The sequence below is a fragment of the Haliotis cracherodii genome, unplaced genomic scaffold, assembly GCF_022045235.1.
Source record: "Haliotis cracherodii isolate W230 unplaced genomic scaffold, xgHalCrac1.p SCAF_9, whole genome shotgun sequence".
NCBI lineage: Eukaryota > Metazoa > Mollusca > Gastropoda > Lepetellida > Haliotidae > Haliotis > Haliotis cracherodii.
The window spans coordinates 3541203-3554219 of record NW_027266343.1 but is presented as its reverse complement, the minus strand read 5'-3'; the positions used below and the strand labels follow the sequence as shown (position 1 = coordinate 3554219).

The 13017-nt window shown below is 40.6% G+C and overlaps 1 protein-coding gene across 1 annotated transcript in view; it reads left to right on the top strand.

The window, feature by feature from the left end:
- Nucleotides 1-150: 150 nt before the first annotated feature.
- The window catches only part of LOC139452661 (ATP-dependent RNA helicase SUV3 homolog, mitochondrial-like), a 29013-nt gene continuing 16146 nt past the window's right edge, over nucleotides 151-13017 (top strand). Inside the window, exons 1-7 of the mRNA XM_071234200.1 lie at nucleotides 151-490; nucleotides 3025-3102; nucleotides 3512-3619; nucleotides 4721-4835; nucleotides 5300-5468; nucleotides 6501-6612; nucleotides 8324-8493. Of these exons, the coding sequence (XP_071090301.1) occupies nucleotides 247-490; nucleotides 3025-3102; nucleotides 3512-3619; nucleotides 4721-4835; nucleotides 5300-5468; nucleotides 6501-6612; nucleotides 8324-8493 (996 nt within the window). The 5' untranslated portion in view covers nucleotides 151-246. The remainder of the gene's footprint in view (nucleotides 491-3024; nucleotides 3103-3511; nucleotides 3620-4720; nucleotides 4836-5299; nucleotides 5469-6500; nucleotides 6613-8323; nucleotides 8494-13017) is intronic.

The following is a 13017-nucleotide window of genomic DNA, read 5'->3' as shown; positions in this document are numbered from 1 at the left end:
ATCAAAATCAAATAGATAAATGTCCTTAGAAGAATAAACTTTTCATTTTTGTCAAAATTATCTGCTAATTAGGTTCCACGCTAAAACAATAAACTTAAAACTTTTACCCATAATTCAACAGTCAATATGTCAGCCTCCATAAGAAATAAATGACAGCATGACAAGAGTTGACGGCGACGTCTGATAGATGTTTATGTAGTTTGTTTTGTGATATTCACGAATGGAGTTAGCGTGACAACCACCAAAATGGCATTTACTACTCGTTGTAGTCCAAGATTATTTCTTAAATACCTGAAACATAAACATTTTTCGCTTATTTCGCCAAAGGTTTTGTCATCATCGCCATCAATTTTAGTATTTTGCAAAAGACACAGATCAAATGGCAAGCGTAAGGATCTCAGTTCACTCTTTCAACCAATAAAGTTAAATCCGTCAGACAGGAGTGATGACATAAATGTTGGGGCTGAACTTGCTGGGGTCTTGAAGAAAGGTTTGTTGTGGATAAATTAGGATTATTTCATCAGGGAGTAGTGCACTTTACCGGGTGCACTTTTTCAGATCCAATTAGCGCTGTGGGGGCTTGTACGCTCTTCGCCTGCTCACCGGCTTGGCTAATTAATGCATTAATTAGCCGACGGCTACCACTGGACCACAAGCGCTATTACATGTAATCAGTGCTCGTTTAAAAGGTCATTAGCACCCCATTAACAAGCATGCGTAATTCAGAAAACAATGAATTTTTTCTTGAAGCCACACCCACTATTGTTTATGTCAACATGATCCACCAATCGGATTTACTGGATTAACGCTAGTAAAGGTAATAAATTATGGCTAACCCTTGCCAAAAGCAAACTAAGGGGTGTTGGATCGTAAAGACGTGTAAGTTTCCCTAAGACCGACAAAAGGAGTGTTGGATCGTAAAGACGTGTAAGTTTCCCTCAGACCGAAAAGGGGTGTTGGATCGTAAAGACGTGTAAGTTTCCCTAAGACCGAAAAAGGGGTGTTGGATCGTAAAGACGTGTAAGTTTCCCTCAGACCGAAAAGGGGTGTTGGATCGTAAAGACGTGTAAGTTTCCCTCAGACCGAAAAGGGGTGTTGGATCGTAAAGACGTGTAAGTTTCCCTCAGACCGAAAAGGGGTGTTGGATCGTAAAGACGTGTAAGTTTCCCTCAGACCGAAAAGGGGTGTTGGATCGTAAAGATGTGTAAGTTTCCCTAAGACCGAAAACGGGTGGCGAGAGTCACCGGAGCATGAGGCATGGTAACGGTATAGCGAGACAGCGGTAGCACTATAGCGCGGTAATTGACTAGATGGTAGAGCTCGGGCTGTGCCCGGTAAACTGCATTGTTGCCTTTCATTATATTTTCATTTATGCTTATTTTCACAGCTGTTTACGATAAAAGGTTCACTATCACTAGTCCATGCAGTTTGAAATATAAGAATAACTGTTTTTTGTTTGTTAATGATGTTACACGCCCATCATTGCTCATTCATCATGTTCATAGGCAATAATCATCTGGAGGTAAACAATGGTTCAAAGTGGAGGAAAATAATACAGCTGCAGTAGTGGATAATACCTAAGTATTAATGGCTTAAACTAAGAATATTTTGGGGCCTGACAAACCAAGGGCCATAAAAAGGGTCAGAGGATCCTGGCATGCGAAGGGATATAGATTACAATTGTTGTATGTGAGACCATGGCCGCCTCTGATCCCCCTACCATTGTCAATTAGCTTCCAGCACATGGTGAAAAAAAAAAGAAATTAAGTAATACATTGTCGTGTATGTGTTTAGCATGTTTAGCTGCTTTTGATCCAATGGATTTAAGATTGTTTGGAGGTAGAGGATTTATTTGGAGAAATTGATACCGAATGCATCTGTCTGTTATTACTTGTTTTGGTAGTTTAATACTACAATCTGTCATTAAAAGTTATTTTCACCGCAAATGGATGAGGAAAAGCTGAATTATTGTGATGGCCTCAGTCTGCTACTTTCATCTTCCCGAGGCAAGAGCGTTAACTGACTTTACAAGTCCAGTTTCCACCCTTGCCGAACTAGGCTGGAATTCCTGGGCTCGATTGTAGCGCCACCACTGGCTATTACGAGTTATGTCCATACTATGCCTCTCCCATATGGACCAATCAGATTCCACCTCTCGTATCACATGCATTTGCTTCAAACAAAATGGTGGCGCCCAGTCAAGACGATCTGATTGACCATCAAGATCTATTTTGTGATAAAACGATTATTACTTCACGAAGTACATCAAATCACATGAAACATGAAAAGATTTGGAAAATATCTGTTGACAATGAGTTGGCGATGCACATGCTTTGCAAATCTTGCAATCGACCGAACTCTGCATGACAGTTTACGAACCTGATTTCAATTTCGGTGGGCGAGTTTGATTGGACTATCCATAGACTCGTTAGCCCAGCCAAAATGTAACTCCATAATCCCAGTCTAGTTCGGCAAGGGTGGAAACTGGACTTTTATAGTCAGTCAACTCTCTTGCTTGGGAAGATGGCTACTTTAGCTCTTGTCAGAAGCCCAAGTCTAGTAAAATTGTGTTGGGTCTAGTAAGCTCAATGAGTAATAATCTAATAACATCAAAATCTAGAGAAAATTATGCTTATAGTCAAGTTCGAAACCTTTTGGCACACTCTGTGGCCTGATGACTGCCCACTGTCACACACTCGTGACTGTTTATTGCTTGACATCACCAAATATGGCAATCTTTAAGAATTTGATATAACAGAATTTGCATTGATGATCCGACAATGGAGTCTCTCAAGTTTCCTTTTGTTTTTGTGATCTAATTTTATGTCCACCATAGAAGCTTAGGTTCACCCTAAGCTGTTTAGGAATTGTTGATCATGGGGTCATGGGGTCATGGGGTCAAATCCAAGATTCGCCGTAATTAAGATTAGTCTAAAATGTACTTCTTCAATCTGCAGAAGGGGATTCTGGGAATGATTTTATTGTCTTATGTTTGTAATCATTGAAATATTTGTTTTGTTTCAGAGGATATTCTGAAGGCATTAAGTGATTTTTACCGTCGGCAAGAAATCCGCAAACTTGCTCAAGAAAACGGGCTTGACAGTAAGGACCATTCTCCTAATATGTCCGAACAGCATTCAGTTGTCACTAGTTTAGGGAAGAGTATTCAAGTTGATTCATACTTGACCATATTCATCTGTAAATGATCAAACAACATACTGCCATTCTCACGGCTTCAAGGCACGATAGAATTGTTTTTCTATTAATACTTATTCCCTCTACCATCTACATATAACTTGTTCTATAAACTGATTCAGTGATTGACATTTTGCTTTCTTATTTATTTTTGTTTAAGAAATGGCCTTTTGTTTTACATGTATGGAATTACTGTTCTCTTTTTCTGGTCATCTAGTTACAAATGAAAAAAAAGGTTCAAATGCATGAATACACAAATTGTTTTCCGACCCTGTGTTTAGCGAACTCTGAAACCGCTCTCTGTTCTTTCTTGCAGACCGGTTGTTTCACACATCCTACGTCAGTTTCCGAAGCTTCTGCGTGGAGTCGGAGACACTGCCCGTCGATCTGCACATCGTCTTCAGTGATATTTCACAGGATGCTGGTAGGATAAATCACAAACACGTTCATTTCTCACAGTAGTGAGAGCACACTGTGTTTTTTACATAGACATATTTTCACCTAATCCTGACCCTATGACTTTAGAGGGCAGAATAGATCTCATGTACCCCTTGCTTGATGTAAGCATGGTAAGTGGCAACTAAAATGGAGATTGTGTGGTCACAATGGCTGCTCGTTATGAATGTGTGCTGAATGCATGGATTGACACTCTGTCACTTTATTGTATGTTTACAGATTTTTCTGCAAACTGTGTATATGAGGGTATGAGGAAATAAATATGAATTTATGTAGCTCAATATATTTTTCATTTGTTTTTTGTTTTATACACTAAAGTGCTTTGAAACGGCAGGATACATAAAATATTTCCATAACTATTTTATAGCGCATTTATTACTTTGCATTCAGAACTGCCCTGATTGTTCGTTTTCATGAAACAGAAATCAGATACACTTGTATGAATGCTTTACAAATTTAGAAGCCTTGATACTGATTGGCTGTTTAGAAAGTTCATCCTCATTTATGCAGTGTGTTATGTTCCCAATCAATTATGATAAATACTCATTCGAACAATTTCACCACCAAAGCTGCATTTCGGATTAGACTCCACAAAACTCCAACTATCTTGTAACTGACTTTGTCATGGGATTTCTCTTGCACATGAACTTGAAATCAACAACCAATCACATTGACTCTTCTGAGAGTTTGGCACAAATCTAATTTTGACATGGCCGTTTGTTTCCATCATGACAGAACCGTGGTAATTTGATTGGCCATCTGATGTTAGCATCGTGATGAACCAGACTAATGAAGCTGTGGTGTTTATGAAAATGGAATGGAATACTATACACTGGATAAACGAGTTTAGAGGAATGTTTTGTTCTCTTTGTACATGTTGTATGGTGTTTTCAATGCATATGATATATTATTCACAAGTTAACGGTGTTTTGAAAATCAAATAAACTAAAGTTGTTTTTATTTTAGATTTGAAATGACATGATAATTTTATATTAGTATCAACTTTTTCTGGTTTTGTCAAGATCTATACCTTGTGGGCAGACTTTTGACAGATCGGGTTTATTTTCAGGCCATGTTGATGATTTATTTCCGTATTTCTTGGATCACGCGCGGATCGTCTTCCCCCACCTTGACTGCATGGAGGATCTGAAGAAAATCAGCGACCTGCGCCAACCGGCAAACTGGTGAGCCAATTTGTCAGGTCAGACTGAGGACCTGATGAGTTGATGGGGAGACAGTATTTTATTGTGATATGTGGCCAACAATGCAATACATCAATTTGCAACTCCTGTATTGTGATACATACAAGTTATATTGGTATAAAAAAATAAGTAAATAATAACAGAAACTGTTCAACAGATTCTCTAGTATTTCCTGTTCGACTAGAGTGCCCTCTAGCCTAGATGTTTCTGCCGTACAATTTCCATCTTAGATCTCTGAAATTTAAAAACAAATGATTCAGGGTAGTGATTCACCTTCGAAGAAAGAATATCAGCTAATGAAATAATAGTACTGTCTCAGGATATAAATCGTATTGCACCCATCGTATTGTTACACCGTTACACCATTAGTGACTTGACATATATTCACTCGTCTCACATTAAAGAGGTCACATGATAGTCTGTTGTTTGATCTCTAACACTGCCAGGTACCCCGAAGCCCGGACAAAACAACGTAAGATCATCTACCACGAGGGTCCAACCAACAGCGGGAAGACCTACCACGCCCTGCAGAGGTACCTGACGGCCAAGTCCGGCATTTACTGCGGACCTCTCAAACTGCTGGTGTCCGAGGTGTTCCACAAGAGCAATGAAGCTGTGAGTCATAGTCATCATGTTTTGATGTTGTCTTGAAATAACATGAATAGAGTGAGTGAGTGAGTGAGTGAGTGATTTGGGTTTAATGTTGCGATGAAGTTTATCAGTCCTGTCAAGGAGTCAAAGTAGAGATAATTTATGGGTAACAACTTCGTTTTTAACTGTAAAGGTGACATTTCAGTATAGATCCTTATACCGTTGTCAAGCAAGGCTGAATAATGAACATGGTACAGAATATATATAGTAGGTGGAGGATTAACAGTAGCTACAATTGCATAGGTCAGAGAGATTAACGCGAGTAGGTTATGAGATGACAACAGACCCCAAGCCTGACATCGAACACCTCCTCCAAGTCTTCACTCACCTCAACAATTATTCACCACAACTCGTTGACAGTACAATATTAATTTGATTAAAACTTCTGTTTAGTGTGACTCTACCGTGAAGTACGTGTGATGTACGTGTGATGCACGTGTGATGTACGTGTGAATCTACCATGATGTACGTGTGGTGCACGTGTGATGTACGTGTGATGTACGTGTGATGTACGTGTGATGTAGGTGTGATGTAGGTGTGATGTACGTGTGATGTACGTGTGATGTACGTGTGATGCACGTGTGATGTACGTGTGATGCACGTGTGATGTACGTGTGATGTACGAGTGATGTACGTGTGATGTACGTGTGATGTATGTGTGACTCTACCATGATGTACGTGTGATGTACGTGTGATGCACGTGTGATGTACGAGTGATGTACGTGTGATGTACGTGTGATGTACGTGTGATATACGTGTGATATACGTGTGACTCTACCATGATGTACGTGTGATGTACGAGTGATGTACGAGTGATGCACGTGTGATGTACGTGTGATGTACGCGTGATGTACGTGTGATGCACGTGTGACTCTACCGTGATGTACGTGTGATGCACGTGTGATGTACGTGTGATGTACGTGTGATGTACGTGTGATGCACGTGTGATGCACGTGTGATGTACGTGTGATGCACCTGTGTCACTTTGTGTTTCAGGGTACGCCGTGTGACATGGTGACAGGGGAGGAGAAGAGATACGCCATCAGCGAGGACACCCCTGCCAATCATGTGGCGTGCACCGTGGAGATGGCCTTTCTAGCCACACCCTGTATGTAGACAAGCTTTTGATGTCATGCAGGCATTCAGACAGAATCTATAGTACTTGATGAAATAATCTGTCAATTAAATAATGGGAGCAAGGAATATGAAATGATGATTGGATGGTTACAATAGTGGCTGTGTATTAAACGTTGATGGGCAAAACATTACCATGGTAACAGGGAAAAAAAATTCATGTTGGGAATGATTGGCTTGCTACACTTGTGTTTGTTTGTTATTTTACACCGCAGTCACCAATACTCCGAATACTATTCATGGTCTGTAAGTAATCCGGACCAGACAAACCAATGGTGGATATTATGAGCCACACTGTCTGCGTTTGTTTGCTTGTGGTTTTGATGCTGCACTCAGCAATATTCCAGCTATACGATGGCGGCCTGTAAATAATCAAGTCCGGACCAGATGATCCAGTGATTGACATCCTGAGCATCAAGCTCGAGTGTAACCTTTCTAGATGGTTTGAAGTCTTTTTGGATGAAAAAGAAAATACTGACTTCAAGAGTGGGTGCCAATGGATGAGAGATGCTGTGCTTTGCATTGAATAAAAACAGAGTTTTATTTGCTGTTTAACTCCGCACTCAGCAATATATCAACTATAAGATGGCAGTCTATAAATCCAGACAATCCAGTGATGGACATCATGAGCATCAAGCTCGAGTGTAACCTTTCTAGATGGTTTGAAGTCTTTTTGGATGAAAAAGAAAATACTGACTTCAAGAGTGGGTGCCAAAGGATGAGAGATGCTGTGCTTTGCATTGAATAAAAACAGAGTTTTATTTGCTGTTTAACTCCGCACTCAGCAATATATCAACTATAAGATGGCAGTCTATAAATCCAGACGATCCAGTGATGGACATCATGAGCATCAAGCTACACAGATAGGATACGATTAAATCCATCAACGAAGTCAGCGAGCCTGACAGCCCGATCCCATTAGTCGCCTCTTTCTACAAGCATGGGTTGCAGAAGACCTTTTCCTGCCTGGAATCTTCTCAAGCCACCAGATATAATGACATACAATCAACACACTCATTGACTCTGATCCTACTGTCTCACTTCACTGTTTTCCCACACACATTTAGACTGTTTGATTCGTTCAGGGTCGCCTGCTCTACATGACATATCTGACAGTAAGGACATATCTCCTTTAGGGTTATTCATTGGATATTTAAGTACTGTTATTTCGACTAAAAAATGACATAATATATTGATTAATAATAAAATTAATTATTCTGTATGTGTATCGGTAAAAACGGAGCGATATAGATCTGGAATTATAACACAGTGCTACATATGCGCTAGGCTGACCCTGTAAATGTTTAAGATTGAATTAGCGGGTTTTCATTGTCCATGTAAATCATTGTTATCTTATAAATATAAAAGGGGGCACGGGTGGCCCAGTCGTCTAAGGCGCCGCAATTCACTGTGCAGAGTTGCGTCCCTTAGGCACGCCAGAAACCTATGATTGTGGGTTTGAATCCAGGTTCGCCCCGATTAAGTTTCTAGGTTTGTCAGCACCATACCCGTGCTCGTGGGTTTCACCAAAGTGGTAAACATCTGAGACCTGCATCACTTCGGGCTTTCCTCCCACATTAAGCTGACACGCCGTGATAAAACTGAAATACTGTTAAAAGCGGCGTTAAACCAAACTCACTCGCTCGATATCGCCGTATACGATGACATCCCTAATCTCCTTACAGACGAAGTGGCAGTTATTGATGAGATACAGATGATGGGGGACCCCGTCCGAGGCTGGGCGTGGACGCGGGCCCTGCTGGGACTGAACGCAGACGAGATCCACCTGTGCGGTGAGGGGACGGCCATCGACCTGGTGAGGGAGATGACGTTAGCCACGGGAGACGAGATGGAGGTACGTGTACCCTATGGTGGACTGGCAACATTTAATATGTGCACTGACAGATTTACACCAAATTTTAAAGGTCATAATACTTACTTTTTTTAAATGTTACTCGATATTTGGATACTTCTGAAAAAGATCGCACTGGTGACACAAATTACACAATTTACTGTGCAGAGATGCATCCTTTGGGAACGCTAGACACCCATGGTCGTGGATTCAAATCCTGGTTCCTCCAATGATGTTTCTAGGTTAGTCACCACGATGCCTGTACTCGTCGGTTTCACCAAAGTGGTAAACGTCTGAGACCTGCATCACTTCAGGCTTTCCTCCCACATTAAGCTCACACACCGTGATATAAATGGAATGCTGTCAAAGCGGCGTTAAACCCAACTCACTCACACACTCTCCTGAAAAAAACAACAAATGAATCATTGCAAAATTTATTACCAAATGCGATGTTTTGTTTAAAAACAAAATATTTTTGTTTCTCACAAAGAGAAAAGGCACACTGCAACAAAGGTAACTGTGTCTATCATCAATAATACATGTATTTGAATTTGACCAACATAATTTTACTCAGTTACACAAATATCACATGATAACTGATACTCGCCGAAACATGTTATAAATAATTTATATACAGCAAGACAAGTTGTCAGTCAAGTAGCTCTTTGATGACTTTTCTCTTTTCTCGGGAGACAATGTCACTGGGATCGCAGCCAGCAAAGTCTCTCTTGAGAACTCTGTATGTTGCTTGTCTACATGTATAAAGGGGTATTATTTTAGCATTGGTGTACAGCCAGTTTAATGAAACCGGTTCAATTATTGTTGGTTCCCTGTTCTTCCTTTCCTTGGTGTACTTGATGTAGAAGGTGGTGTGATCGTCGCTGTCCTTGATGCTGTATGTAATGTCATACTTCTCCATTCTCTTTGGCTGGTAGTCGATGTTCCTCTCGATTTTGTCAAGAAAGTATTTCACTGTTTCTTTGTGCCTTGCTGCCTTGTCTCGTTTCGAGTCCGACTTTTTAGAAACCATGTCTTTATCTGAATCTCTTGTATCTTTTACAACCCTTTTGGTCAAGTGGTCAGCGGGATTCATGGTCAGTTTGGCCAGGGATGTGGTCAAGTTGTCAGTGGACGAGGGCATCTGTTTGATCAGGGTCTCTTCTGTGGTCTTTGTAACACTTGGAATGGCTGATTCCACTTCATCTTTCTGACTATCCATGTCTTTTGGGATGTTGATTTGTGATTGTTTATAAGACAGCTTAGTAGACCCCTTGCTACTTACAGGATCTGTTTTATTTGTCTTGCCTTTCACCAGTGTGCATGCCGTGTTGGGCTTGAATTGGAAAGACACCTTTTCTCTTGGCCACTTTTCATTATTGTTTTCTTTATCAGAATCACAACAATAATCCTTCTGATCATGCGTCTGCTCCAGTGAAGGGGAAGGTTCAGCCTTGAGACCTTCTAACATACAGTCCAATGATTTGGGGTCATATTCCTTCTTGATATGAATCTTGAGAGATGATGGCGATGCAGGCTCTTGCTTGAGAGTAATCTCTTCACTTGATATTTCTTCAGTGCCTGAGGTTTGCTTTGTCATTGACTCGGATCCAGCATTAGGGTCAGTATCAGACGCTGGAGACTGACTGTCGGCCATCTTGTTTATCATATCTGCATGGAGATGTGGGCCTTCCTTTTTCACTTCTTCATACATGGAATCTTTCTGCTTGCTTCTGTCCTTGACTTCCATTTGCACAACAGGGGACTTTAGGGGACTGTAAGGGTCAAATTGCAGCGGTGCCTCCTCCAATTTCTTCAAACAACTTGTTTCAGTAATTGAAGACTTGAAACTTTTATATCTACTCTTCAGTGTTTGAGAATATTTTGCATTTAGCACAGTTTTGTCAAAAGACATCAAGATGCTGGCCTCTTTGGCTCCCTCATTAATTTTCCAGGAAACCAGGTTAAACTTTGACAGTCTGGTGATATTCCACACAATGTCATCGGGCAGAACATTGTAGGACTTGTCAACAAGGATAGACATTGCTGTGGTGATGTCAAAACAAATCTGGCTGACTTGTCAAACTCAAGGCTTGGTGTTGGAAATGAAGGTTTCTGATTGGCTGATATTTTTCACATAGCAAATGATTGGATAAAATTGCAGAGTTTGCATTGGCTAACATCTTTCATGTGTAAGTTGCATCTTATATCATGTTATTACTCAAGAATTTTCTAACTGTTGAATTCTTTTTATATTTGATAAATAGGTTGTTAAAAAGGTGGCCTGTGAAATTATTTGTGTTATAACTGAATTTTGACACAGTATAGGATATCTTGACAGTAGCACTGACAGTCAGTCAGCTTGGAAGGTGGTCAAGTATTGCCTTTGTTTGACTTATGCAAGGTCCAGGCCGTTGCCACTTGTCCAAGCTTGTCCCATCAGCTGATGTGATTGACAGGTTGATTGACAGCTCTCTCTCTATTTGTGTGTAGGCTTTGTTAAGGCTTTCTAGCTGCAAGAGCAGGTTGTAGTTTTTGAATGGTTTTTTTCAGCATAGTTGGTTTTAACAGAATTGAATTTCACAATGATACACTTAATGGAAACATAGCCATGATAACATTTACTGGCCATTTCTGTGTTGAAATTATAAAAATTCTGCAGTAAAATTGACAAAAGTTTGCTGAAAAAACATAACCATTTCCCCCTTAAAATTTAAAAACAAACTCATTTTTGTTTCTTTTATAAATTTTAATCTCTTGTATTGAGACATTTCAGGTTTCAGGGGCTAGACCTGGTCCAGGGTGGGGTGAGCCAGTGCACCCATTGTCTATACTACTTATGATTGTAGATTCAAGTCCCAGATTATCTGACCTCACCCTGATGTTTCAAGGTTTTACAATGACAACCCATGCTTGTGGGTTTCACCAAAGCAGGGCTGGACCGCCTCTGTGGTCCAGTGGTAGAGCGTCCGCCCAGAGAGCAGAAGGTCCAGGGTTCGATCCCTGACCGTGTCATACCAAAGACGTTAAAAGGTGGTATTTGTTGTTACCCTGTCTGGTGCTCGGCATTATGGGGCTAAAACAAGGACTTGTTGGCTCGGAGTCAGTATACTGTGTCTGAGTGGGGTATTCATGTTAAACTGCGGCATGGTATCTCAGTGGGCATCACAAGCAGCCACACACACACGTGCATGAACGTCGCTATATTAGTGCAATAATCTTGGATGCGATGTTAAACCCCATTTCACCTCACCTCACCAAAGCAGGGCTTGATTCAGCTATAAAAACAGGCACCAGTGTAACATGAAAAATGCAACCTAGTAATCATGCACCAAGTGCATGTCAAAACATCAAATGTCTTACTAAATGTTTCTTGTCCACTCAATAACTGTAAGCTCTTTGAACCATACTACATCAGATTCATGACCAACTCGTGTTATTCCGGGATGCCTAATAGCGGCTCGTGCTCCTCCCGTGGCCATTTTTGCCACTGGGTTATGTCTAAGCACAAACAGGCATAGCTAAAGGAATTGTCATACCGTTGCTTAATAATTTACATTAATTCCCCCATATATGGTATATATTCCAGATGCCATTGAAAACACATTTAACCGTATCTAGGGCATATATTTAAATGCAAGACATATGTATAAACAAAACATTATTCCTGAGGGATTCTTTGACCAAAGTTCCTGAAGTCAGACGCACATTCTGATTGGTTTGTCGGATTTGTGCACATAACATTCATCCATAGGGGGACGAGTCTTCTTGCAGGTTACGGAGGGGGGAGTGGTGACGAATGACTACATCAGTAATCACTGTGTTATGTGTACTTTGTCATGCTTTCTTGGGCTTGACATCATCAATATGTGGGTACTACAAACTTCTGTGCACGTTCCTATTACATGTTGTATCATGAAACAGTCATCACAGATCTGAGATTGTAGTTTATGCATATATATTTCAACTTTAATAAATTTATGGGACCAGGGTCATTTGTGACCAACTCGTGTTATTCCGGGACAAGCCGAATAGCGACTCGTGCCCCTCTCATGGCCGTTTTTGCGACCGGGTTCCGTTCTCGCGCAAAAGGGCATACCTAAAACAATTGTCAACTCGTTATGTAATGGTTCACATATATTTCCCCATTATTATATATGTTTCAGATGCAATTTAAAGCACATCGGGACTTGTGGAATTATACAGTATGATTGAATACATTTAACTGTGTCTTGGGTATATTTTAGAATGCAAGACATATGAGAAATCGAAAATTGTTTCTGGGAGATTCTTTGACTGAAGACTTTGAAATCATACATGCATTCTGATTGGTTTGCTGTATTTTCACACATAACATTCATCGATAGGGGGACAAGTCTTCTTGCAGGTGACGGAGGGGGGTGAGTGGTGATGAATGGGACCAGGGTGCAACCTGGTTTTGTCTGCTGCAACTAGGTTTTAATGCACATGGGGCCAGTTGAAGTCAAGCACTTTAAATCGAGGCCTGCATCCTTGCATGCTGTGATGCCA